At 40.7% G+C, this 11,980-nt stretch overlaps 1 protein-coding gene across 1 annotated transcript; it reads right to left on the bottom strand.

The window, feature by feature from the left end:
• Positions 1 to 1,765: 1,765 nt before the first annotated feature.
• Positions 1,766 to 10,615, bottom strand: LOC130582949 (haloacid dehalogenase-like hydrolase domain-containing 5). Its single transcript, XM_057381947.1, has 8 exons — positions 10,601 to 10,615; positions 9,819 to 10,175; positions 9,043 to 9,155; positions 8,263 to 8,356; positions 7,065 to 7,098; positions 6,040 to 6,214; positions 4,788 to 4,976; positions 1,766 to 4,021 (listed from the first exon to the last, which is right to left on the bottom strand). Exons 1-8 carry the CDS (start codon positions 10,613 to 10,615, stop codon positions 3,625 to 3,627), a joined length of 1,374 nt encoding a protein of 457 aa, XP_057237930.1. The 3' UTR covers positions 1,766 to 3,624.
• Positions 10,616 to 11,980: the final 1,365 nt, after the last annotated feature.

The raw sequence follows: 11,980 nt of genomic DNA, 5'->3' as shown, positions 1-11,980 counted from the left end.
AGCACTTTATGGAAAGAAGTAAAGCGCTTACAAAACACTGCAACAGATKATCATGAATTACACACATCTTTAAGGCAAGCTGCCTGGACATGACTAACTAAAAAACTCTGCAATTTCAAAAGATTCTTCCATGACAAGTAGTGTCACTCACTGATCTCAATGTCCCTTGACTGCTGAACAAGTTGGTTTTGCTCACAAGTTTTCTTTTTACTCTCSTTGACACTACAATTCTCCATAGTAAGTTTARTTACTGTGCTGTGTTCAGTTTTTTYTTCTGGAAGAATTTCCTTCTTTTTCATTTGTTTGCCTGTTTTATTTCTGGATGCAGCAACTCAAATAATTTTAAAGGAAACYAYTGTGTAATAGACTGATTTTATAAATGTAGAGGGTACCACAGAATAGATTCTTTCATTACATGTAAAAGTATTCAAGTTTTGACGTGGTTAATTTAAAATGCAAGTTCAGGATTTTTTTTATACCAAAGAGATCTCTGAAAAATTMATGCTTTTTAGAACTTTAGTATCCTACATTCCTCTAACTGAAAAATGCTTCTAAAGAAAAGCATTTGACACTGAAGATAATAAGTGATTGTAGACTCTATGTTTTGTCTTAGCAAAAATAATTACAGGATATACCTTTGAAGGTCAGTTTTGAGTTTTGGGGTTTTTTAATAGAACAAAAAGTATCAAAAATTAAACCACCACTCACAAAAGGCAAGTCCTACTYAGAGGGACCTTCAGCAAGATCCCCAGAAGTATTTTTAAAGGTGATTTCAGTGATCTCCTGTACAAACTGTCATTTAGGTGTTTTCAACAGGACATTGTAAACTTGAAAAAAGTATTGTAACAAACAATAGCTCACCTRTGTTATGACTGAAATATGCTGAACAGAATGTGGGAAATAATGTTTCAAAGAGGCAAAAAAMCTGAAATAAATACAGTTAAGTGAAAAATCCAGTAAGAGGAGAGTGAAGGAAATGAGAGCAAATCTTAAGACTGGGTCTTAGTCTTTTTCTTACCTAATATAATATTAATCAATCTCACTCTTGGGTGGATAATTGCAAATGACATTGTACTTAACTCAGTTTTACTTAAAAACTGTGAAAAATCCACCTTTCCAGTACCACAGACAGATTTCTTCTGATGACATCCACATCTTAGCTTGTTACTAACAAAGTATCACTACATTTCATTTTAAAGTACAGCAGGAAATCTTAGAAATTACAGTGGTAGCTCTGAGGCACTATTTTATACTTTTTTCAGTGGTAACTCACTGTATTCCTTCAAATCCTTCCTTAAAAATTTGTTTTTCAGGGCATGTCACCAAATCTTTGCCGAACTCACTGGTACACCACAGGTRTCTACTGAACTAATATTTCTCTTGTGTTTTTTAGCAATACCTGTATATATTGATCTTTTTTTGTCCACCACCAGTGGCAACAACAACTGCCTGTATTTTGTTTTGTATAATTCAGATCTAGTGGCACCCCAGTGCACTCCTGAGTTCAATCACATTTTCATACAAAAAATCACATCAGACATCTCCAGCAGAATCACCAGGCAACACTCACACCCCTGCAATGCAGACACAGCCTAAATGGTCTTCGAGGGATAGGGACTAAAATCCTGCCTTCCTTTTCTATAAATACATTTTATGTTAATGTTTCCATTAGGGATGAAATTTAAGAGTTATATATACAATTCCTCCATGAACCTTTCACAGTGTTCGTGCATATTGTAGAGGGAAAAAAAAAGAGAAACAAACTGCACATTTTCTGTTCTTCATCAACTTCCAACATTTTTATTCTTTGCTTCACCGATTCTGGTAAAGTTAGAGAGGTCTGCAACATGCTTTAGTACTGAAACAACGTGACTTCAAATCATCCTGACCATACAAAATTACAGTCTTTACTTACATTTGGCCTTCTTTGCAAATACTTGGTATATTACAGAAAAGTGCTAAAGAAATAGGTAAATATCTGTTTATTGTACCAATAAAAAGGCAAGAATGTGCTGCTGTAAATACTTTTCCAGTGAGGAAACAGGAAATAAACTGTTGAGAGCAGTGTCCTTAAACTGGATCCAGCGAGACATGCTGAAAGCTACTTAGGAAACATTACCAGAGATGAATCAACAACCCTGCCAGTGCAGAGGGGGATCACAGTGCTTTGCAAACAGAGCAAACACATCAACAAAATCTGACTTCATAGCAGCTGTGAGCTTTCAGATGTTGCTGTTGGGATAGCGAGCAGTGAAGGATTTGGCCAGGAAGTCATTGCACTCAGTGCCACCATGGCTGTCAGTGCTTTCAGCCAGTGTGCTGCCAGCCCTGCAAGAACCTGGCAAAACTGAACACACAGGTTTTCCTTTGTGCAATTTCTAATGGGAAAAAAAGCCTAAACAAAACCCAGCCCTAAAAACCTGACTAGCCCCTGATGTGAATTGATCTTTGTGTGTAAGTTGACTTTGGTTTTAAAACAATAAATTGGGTTACTTTTCCAAGCTTGTGTCACAAGTACAACATATACCGTGTTATCACAAATTACCACAGAAATATTTTCAAATACATSTTTTGGATGAAAACATTTAGAAGTATTTTACAAAAATAACAAAAAATAAATTACTTTTTTTTTTCTTCTAAAATGAACAGTTACAAAATCCATGAACCAAGCAACGTAYAACATTGACATGAGATTAAATATATTACACTAAAGGCCAGTTAATTACCACAGTGGTATGAGGCTTCAAGTAAATTAGGAGGCACTTTTTGGCCGAGCAGTAGTCACTGATTCAGTGGTAAAGTCCAACTCACAGAAACACCTGAAACAAGCTTGCTAAAGCTTTCTAAGATTCTAAATTCCTCAAAGGAAAAAAAAAAAGGTGCAGCTAGAAAGGCAAAGAGCAAAAGGCCACAGAAGGCACCCAAGGTCTGCTGCTTTCCTTCCAGGACTGTGCTCAGCATGGCTGGAACAACTCAGCCTTGCCCACCCCACAGGGGCATTTCTGTTMAGACTTCCCACGTCACAGCAGAGAGGAGCAATAAAACTCCAGGGACAAGGGAAAACAAACACAAAGAAAGGCAGCAGCAGGTTATATGAGAGCAAGTCCAAAGGGGAACAGATTGAACTGCACTCTAATTGAAGAGAGCATTCAGTACTTGCAGAATGTCAAGCACTAACACATGTTGTGCTCTGTACCAGCCCATTTGGAACAGACTGAGTGACCCCAGCACCACAATTTGAYACCCTCAAGATCCCCAACACCTAAAATCTAAATATTCCAGCAGACAAAAGGAGGTACTGTCATGGAGGGATCTAAGTACCAGTACATGGATAGACTACTATGAAATATTGCTGTTGAAATACCAAGAGAAGACAATGAAGGGCAACTAAATACAGAAATTACATATTTAGAAGAACTATAAAAAGCATTATTGATGTTTAATAGACTTAAACACGCTAATATTCCTACATATACTACCAATAAGCATAGTTAATAGAAGATTGCATTAATTTAGAAGTTAAAAAAATGTAGAAGGCAGCAGTTCGTGGCACTATTGTAAAGCACAGTGTGCTTTTGGGAAGAAAAGCACAGCACTGAGTGGTCCTTAAAAAATCCTGTCATCTCAATTAGGTGCAAAGTTCTCCAGCTGGAAGACCAGGTCTACAGCAGCATCAACATCTGGCACAATATGGTCTGGTTCCACCAAACCAGGGTCAAACCTAAAATCTCTGTGGCCGTGGAACACGGTTTCAGTTATGCTGTCCCTGGTGTCCAAGGGCAGCTCGGTGTGGGGGTCGTACACCCCAGTACAAACCAGGACAGACTTACAGTGGGCAGCAGCTGCAGATGCCAGCTCGTTCTCCCAGCTGAGCCCTATCTCGTCACCCTGAGAGAGCACAGCAGGGCCTCTGCCACCAGARACTTTGGCCTGGATGCGGGGTTTGGAACCTTGCCTGGAGTTCTTCTCAAGGTAGCGGTTGTACAGGTTAGCACCATAGACATCAGTCATGAGATTGTCCCTGCAAAGGAGAGAGGGCACTCAGCACTGCAGCTTCAGATGTCTAAAGACATTTTTACAGTTTCCATTTAACAGTTTATTCTGTACTTTATAAACAACTTTATGTGGAATCGGGCAGACAGGGAGAAATCTAACTCCACAGCTATTCTATTGCACCATTTTCATGAAGCATGACACGGTAAAAATGAATCACTCTCCATACTGCAGCTGCAGACTGGGGCAAGGGGAGAAAAAAAATCAAGGTATGAGCAACCCATGAATGAGCTTATTATATTTSCAAACATCTTGGAGATTCTAGAAGAGTCTTTAATACAATCCAGCTTTATCTCCTTCTCTGAAAAGGATTTTATAATGTGACAGCACATGCAATAGCATATGACCAACCTAAAGGACCTCAGAGATAAATTCTAGCTCTACATTCTCTATCCTTTACTCAAAGCCAGTYGGTGTTACACCACTAAAACAAATACCCATATCCATTTTTTTAGATTTACACAGACTGCTACAGAAATAAATAAATAAAAAATCAGCAGAAATCTTAGTTGCACATAAAACACCTTTTGTTCTATAAAAATTACACATAAAAAGAGCAAAGTACTCTTAATTTTTTAAGATTAGAAACATCATAAAAATACAACTATAGTGCCAAGAAAGTCAGATGGTCTCAGTGGCAGGAGAAACAAGCTGGTTAGAGTTGTGTGTTTTTCTTGGCTGGCATTTACTCTGAGTAATTTCCTGCTGTAGCTATGAGGATCAGCACACCTTACCCCACAGCATAGAGGGTGAGGATGGGCTGCTCCCAGCTCCTCTGCAGTGCCTGGGCTCGGATCAGGTGCTCTGCATACTGATAGGTCAGCCTGCTGGGCTTGCCCATCAGCGCCTCGTACTTCAGCTCTTTGCCAGTGATCTTCTTGTAAATGTTTTCCAAACAAACCATGAATGTTCCGTGCCCAAACCTAAACAGATGTAAAACCAAATTGTGAATGTTCCATTCCCAAACCTAYACAGGTATAAAACCAAATCAAACTACATTAAGTGCAGATTGAAAACACTAAAGGCTTTTTTATTTAATTATTTTTTCTGGAATAAATTGTATCCTTCAGCTATCAAATTCCCCTCAGCATGCAACATTTCTGCAGCTGGTTTGCTGGAAATTAAGTGCTGATTAGCTSAACATCAATAGCACAATAAACCCCTGTTATTTGGATGGCACAACAGATATATTAGTTTAACAGTTTTAAAATTGCTCACTGTAGATATCCTGCCTGCCTTACTGTAGCCTGAAACTATCATAAAGACATCTTTGGTTAAAATGCTAATTAGAGATGGCCTTTGTTTCCAAAGGCAGGTATCGGAGCAAATCTTTGACCCAGGACTGAGGCAACAATCAAGTCACAGTAACACGTTTTTAATTCAGCCTATCTTCCAATTACAGACTGAGGGGAAGGGAGGGGAAACGAACCTATTAAAGAAGTACCTTCTATTGAAAGCAAAATCAAACAAAACCACCCTAAGAGGTCCTGCCACCTTGTTCTGCGTGTTCTACTTGTTTTTTTCTTATGTTCCTTCAAGAGCACACTGCATTGTCCTCAGCTCAAAACCACTCAGTGCTTTCAACCAGCAGGGTCAGCACTTTACCAGCAAAAGAGAAATACCAAAGAGGGACCTAATGAAATGAAACAATGGCCTTGATAATTTTTTCATTCTTGCCTTTGAACTGAGACTCTGAGGCCCTCAGGAAAAAMCTCTCTTTCCCCACTGTTCTGGTAGTGAGGAAACAAAAGGGTTTAGGGCTTAAAAGCAGTTTTTCTCTTGAGTAACTGATTTCCTGGATGCAATAATGCAACAAGGCAGCATTAGCTGAAAGTGCATTGCTCTAGAGATGTTGGCATTCAGAGCCAAGGCCTGCTGCAAAGCTACATCAAGCATTTTGTATCCAAGTGTTGACTCAGAATCCTAGTGGAAAAAGGAGGAAGCCCCAAATAGATCCCAGTTATATGAATGTTATAAAGCACTTACCTTGGGGACTGTGCCTCAGCCACCCACATCAGATCCATGTTACAAGCAAGCACAGGAATGTGAGGGTAGTTTTCCTGGCCATAGGGMTTTCCAGGATAGCCACTTGTCAGCAAAACATCTATTATCAGCTGCAGGCTGGTTTCCCATCTGACTGGCTCCCCAAACAACACCACAGCTGTGAGAACCACAATTACAGCACAGTCATGGAATTGTTAACAGAGCACCAAATCTCTGACACTTGCTCTAAAACTTGGCCTAGAGAAACTGAACAAGTAATTTCATATAACCAGGAACTGATCAAACAGTCCCATTAACTTTAATTTAGGGTTTTAATACATCATGTGCTCATTCATTCACAGAAAATCTCAGAAGTAACAAGACCCCACTGCAAAATCTATAGATTTGGGATTTTTTTTATTGGTGCAGTCTCCGGAACACCAGACAATATTAACTTCTAAATTGTATTTCTGTGTCTTCCCCACCTCTGTGTTTACATACAGTATTTAAATGCTCCACCAGAGATGTTAACTTGTTCACCTTAGAACAAAATTTGAATGTTGTATTTAAAAGTGGCTTTGTTCCCCAGCAATAATCTGATGTGGATTTTTTAATATCCCAATTTCTACTTTCCTGTAGTTCAGATAAGATGAGAGTGAACACAATGAGCTGAAATGAGACCCTTCTCACAACACAGCTCTGGAGAGACCATTCTGACTACTTGTAAGAACAAGACCAATTATTTCTGAACAAGGGTCATCAGTTCTTCATTTATGAAAGAGGGCAACAATTGCCTATTAAAGGCAGATAAAAAGGTARCACCTCATGAAACTTCAAAAACACGTGGCTGAAAACTGCACACGTTAAAAACCAGCTTTACCACACATGATGTCATTAACAAGGAAATTTTAGGACTGTCTCAGACAAATTTCTAAAGTGCCTAACAATCTAAAAATTATTTCTGGTTATAAAATAAAGATATTTCATTTATTAAGGGGTAGACACAAGTTAAATGACAGGTAACTGACCCTCAATCTTGGGAAGCTCCACAGCCGAGGGGGACTGCAATAAGAAAAAAATGTAAGTTTTCTGCAAGATTAAACATCCACTACTATTTTTAACAGAATGAATTCAAGCRTAGCTCCCCCAGCTACCTCCTGCAGCTCTGACAGGAAATTCACTATATATTGATATATACCTGACGTCAGTTCACTTAGAAACACGTGTTTCCATCCTGAAGTGAAACCTCTGGCACAGGGACAGCAGACAAGGGACTGTGTTGTACCTGCACGAGCCTTCTGCTCATCCTGAGCTGCCTCTGGCAAGCCCCAGAGCTCCAGTTGTTTGAATTACTYGTGTATGAATGTATGAACATCTATTTTTCCACACGAGTGAGAGATCTCCAGTAGCWCCAAGACACTTGAAAAATACTTTTGAGATGTATTTAACATTGCTAATAAAAATGATTGCACTGTATAACATGTAATATACTTGCTAAACAATTAAGAGTTTGCACTTCATTATCTACTCTCGGTGGYGACAAACACTTCAATAGGTTCTTGACCTTCCCCACTCACATGGGTGAGAAGCCCAGAAAAAGGTGACACACCTGAGTTCTGGATTCTGTGAGGCACAGAGAATGTCCTGATTTCAGGTGGGGAAATGCACTGTGCAGGCTGACCCTGAACATGTTCAGTACAGACACTTTAAATTCTGCACAGTTCAACTGGAACCTACTGCTAATATTTGAATAGTGGTGTAAACAACAAAGGGAGTCCTTCGAGGGGAAATTCTTTATCTTCAAAGCAGTAATTTACAAGCAAAGCTCCCTCACAGCTTAGAAACAATACCAGCACAATCCCATACTACAGGGGAAAGGCTTTTGTTATCTCCCACACTTTCTGAAGAAGCGAATCAGCTTGCCAAAGGTATCTGTATTAGGTATCTGTATTAGATTATTTTGCATTAGGTATCTGTATTAGACTGTAAGTTTTCCCACAACAGGACGTCACAAAATCATAGACTGGGTTAAAGAATTACTACTGAGAGAARAAAGGTCTATAGAGTTGCTCTTGAGAATGCTGTTATAAAACAAATAAGGAAGCAGAAAAGCAACATACAAAGTAAGARCAGCAGCATTAGCTTGGTAGTTAAATATTGACCCCATGTTATGGGATGTCATGCAATGAGCAAACAGAAAGGTTTAAAACAAAAATGTACACTCACCAGGATGTTGGGTCTCCTGTCATGGTCAACGGCATCGAGCAGCGGGCGCTTCTCCCGCAGGGTGTCGATGGTGATGGGCTGGCAGAAACCAAGGCTAGGACACACCAGCTAAGGACACACAGCTGCTCATAGGAAAAGGTTTTCAAACTGGTAATTCCACTTGAACCATTTGAATGTATTCAATTTACAAATTATTTAGGAATGAAAGCAACATCAAAGATGAACTTTTCCTTCTATGAGGCAAAAAGATGATCATCCCACTGCTGATTTATGAGGGACCAAGGTTCTTCCATTTTGTTCTCAGTTTTCTCATATACCCCTCTCCTAGCCAAGCCTAACAAATTTKGATCACTACCTGGAATGTTCCTTCAATACCTTTTCCTCAACTTCATATTTGAAATAGAGCTTATGCTTACAAGTTGCATATACATTTTTCACAACTTACGATTTACGCCAACTTTAATGAAAATCCCACTAAAGGAAGAAGTGCAGAAGGGACTTAATGGAAGCATGAGCAAAGCTTACATCCTATTAAGTTAGAGTTTGAAATCTTGATACCACCCCTACAATAATATAATTCAAGTTCTTTGGGCACTTAATATAAAACCACATTCAAAACATAAATTTGAAACTACACTAAGAAGTACCATTACTACTTACTATTGCATTTGTAAGATTGAAATACTGGATTTTCACTTGATCCACAGGATCCCCTGAACCTGACTGAGGAAAACACTTTCATGGAAAGTTGTTTTTTTTAAATTTTTTTTTTAAAGATACTCTTGAGCAATATCAAGAAGTGGTCCTTGTCCAGATACCAGAACACATTTTTCATGGTAACGCTTGAACATCCGCAGAGGACTGTGTGACATCATCACTTGATCTTGTGAGATCTGTTTAGGATTAAAAACAAAAGGAGTCTGTTGTTTTTCAGAGAAGTTGTTTATACATAGATTCAATTAACAGATGTGACAGATTCTAGGAATTACAAAACAATCAGCATTTTCTCTTTTCACAAATGATGTATTGGTAATAGGCCAGAAAAAAAATACCTTACTGACAAATTACCACACACACCCCTTTCAGCTTTCAGCTCTATTCAATATCAACAAGCCCTTCTCTCCTAGTTTTACAGAATCACCAAATTCATTTGGAAACAAGCAGGGAAGCAGAACTGCCCTAGTTCCAATTGTGGGTCATTTGCTTGCCTGCAGCATTCATTTAATTATACCAGAAGATCWTTTAGTTTATCCCTCCTCCTTCAATAGGACAGGTATTAACTAGTAAGATTTTTATCTTGGAAGGATGCTCCTATGAATCACTACTTAGCACCTTTGCAAAGAAATACCTTCAGCTTTACTATTGGAAAAATCAGYTCTTTTACCAGTGGAAATGCCATCAGCTTCGGACAGCATTTTTTACTTTCTARTAAAGCAAAGCATGTCAGAGGGCTTAAGGGAAAAGGAGACCTGATTAACTGAGCAGCATTTAATGGAAGATAACAAATCTGACACATTCAGCGTGATAATGAAATAAATARGATTTAAGGGACTCACTGGAACTCCCAGCAGGTGAGACAGCTGGTCAGCCTTTTTCTGGCGCAGGCAGTTCCCTGCATTGGTGACAAAGACCACGGGCACCAGGAACTGTCCCTGAGAATTCACCAGCTTCTGAAAGGCTCTTTTGGCAGCAGGAATGGGGGTCTTTCCTCGGACCAGCACCCCATCAATGTCAAAGAGAAATCCAAAGGATGGCAACACGCTGAGCTGTAAGGAGTGGATGGAATCAAAGGATACATTACTTATGCCTSTACTTCCACGTATTGGATGGAGTTYACAGCAGCTACAGCCTCCTGAGAACAGACACCTCCCAATGAGAGCAAGGGATCTTKAACTCTGTGCATTTTCATTTGCCTTACAGACACATTTTTATGCTAAATACATGTTGACACAAGGAGAAGCACAACTCCCTCTGCCTTCTTCATACATCCTCAGGAGTGTTATTTTGCCCTATAAATAGTTCCAGAATATTTCAGAAGATAGGGAAAAATTAAGTCAAACTGATCCCAAGAGGTACAAAATACATGCTGCTGTGCCAGCGAGTCACACTTTAGATTGGCACAAAATATACAAAAGTAAACTTTCCAGTCTTGGASTCAAATATTGTACTTGGCTCCTCTCTCACAAGGTGTTTATGTAGTGAAACTGTTCTTTTCCACTACAGATTTGATTGCAGCCAGGTGCTGCTGTGCTCCCTACACATGGCTTCAGTCCATCCTAGTTTTTACTGCAGGCAGACTAATGGGGAAAGTCATCACCTCCTCAAACAAAGATCCTACTCGAGTTACTAACATGTATCACCCTGTCTGCCTTTGAGGAAGTGAGGAGCTGGAATTGGTGAGCCCAGAAAAGGTGAGGAAGAAGATGAGCTGGATGATAAGCCCAAGGAGCAGGGACAGAGAGAGGACTGTAGAGCGAGGAAACTGTTACTGAACCAGGCTGGAACAAAATCTAACATTCTCTTCTGAGCCTCAAACGGAAATCAGGAACCTTGGGACTTATGATCCGCTCTGTCAGAGCCGAGACCGAGGCGATGGAGAGAACAGCACAGAAAGGACTCCAGCCAGCCACGGGAGGTGGGACAGCCTGTGCTACCGGAGCGTCTCGGGGCACACACCCACAGCCACCCTGTCTCCTGTGCAGGCAGAAGGGCACTTTGCTCACTTAAGCAGCACTTTGTTCCACATCAATTATTCACCCGCCACATTTTTCCTGCAGCCGGGCACAGCACCGGGACAGGCACAGCCCCCGCCGCCGCTGGGAATGGGGAATGGGGAATGGGGAATGGGGATGATGCCGCCGGCGCGCCCGGACACGCCGCCTCCCCGCTGGCTCTCACCCATGGCATTCAAACCCACTGGAAAATCCACTCTCCCACACAGCCCGGGTTAATAATGTCAACACTGTCAACAATGCAGTAAACATACTGCATTATCAGTCATTTAAATTAGGCTGGGGGTCTTGTTCAGCTTTACAAGCAAGAACCCCCCCTGAAGCCCTGTCCTTTCTCCTCTATAGAAGCATCATTCTCTATTTAAGACCAAAACCCCTGMAGCTCTTGTCTCCACATTGTATGCATCCGTTTCAGGAATGCTATATCAGAAAAACAAAACAAAAAACCCCAGCTGCTGCAGAGATGCTGCTAAAGGCGTGTTAAGCAGTCTTGCCAGGCTTTGTGAATTGGTACGTGAAATTGCTGAAACGATGGTGGCATTGGAATAGTTTTGTAGTAAATCCGGTTCTTTATGTTAATTTTGCTACATATAAATAACAGATGAATAGATAAACAGATTACAAAAAAAAAAGAAAAGCATTACAGGGGGAAAGTAAGGACTAAGGAAGAAAATTAACATATATCCAGAAGAAAGATAATGAAGTCAACAGCTTCTTTTCCCTTCTGACCCTAAAGAAACTGTTGGTGTCAGGAGTACTGTGCCGCGCTGGACAACCAAGGGGACGGATGGAGCCGGCAGTGGTCGGGACTTTCCCTGTTCCCTTTGTAAAACCAGGAGCAAAGSTGGCTCCAGGACAGGGGTTTCGGCCGGCAGTGACCGGGAAAGCCGTCCCGGCGTTCCGGGGAAGCGAGGATTCTCCCGGGCATCCCCGGCCCCGGACAGGGCGGGTGGCCCCCCCGCGCTCCGCGCCCGTTTCGCTTTCGC

Source organism: Malurus melanocephalus, unplaced genomic scaffold (assembly GCF_030028575.1).
Source record: "Malurus melanocephalus ecotype Western Australia unplaced genomic scaffold, MMel_1.1 scaffold_542, whole genome shotgun sequence".
Classification (NCBI taxonomy): domain Eukaryota; kingdom Metazoa; phylum Chordata; class Aves; order Passeriformes; family Maluridae; genus Malurus; species Malurus melanocephalus.
Note: the sequence above shows the minus strand (reverse complement) of the source record. Positions and strands in the feature narration are given on the sequence as shown.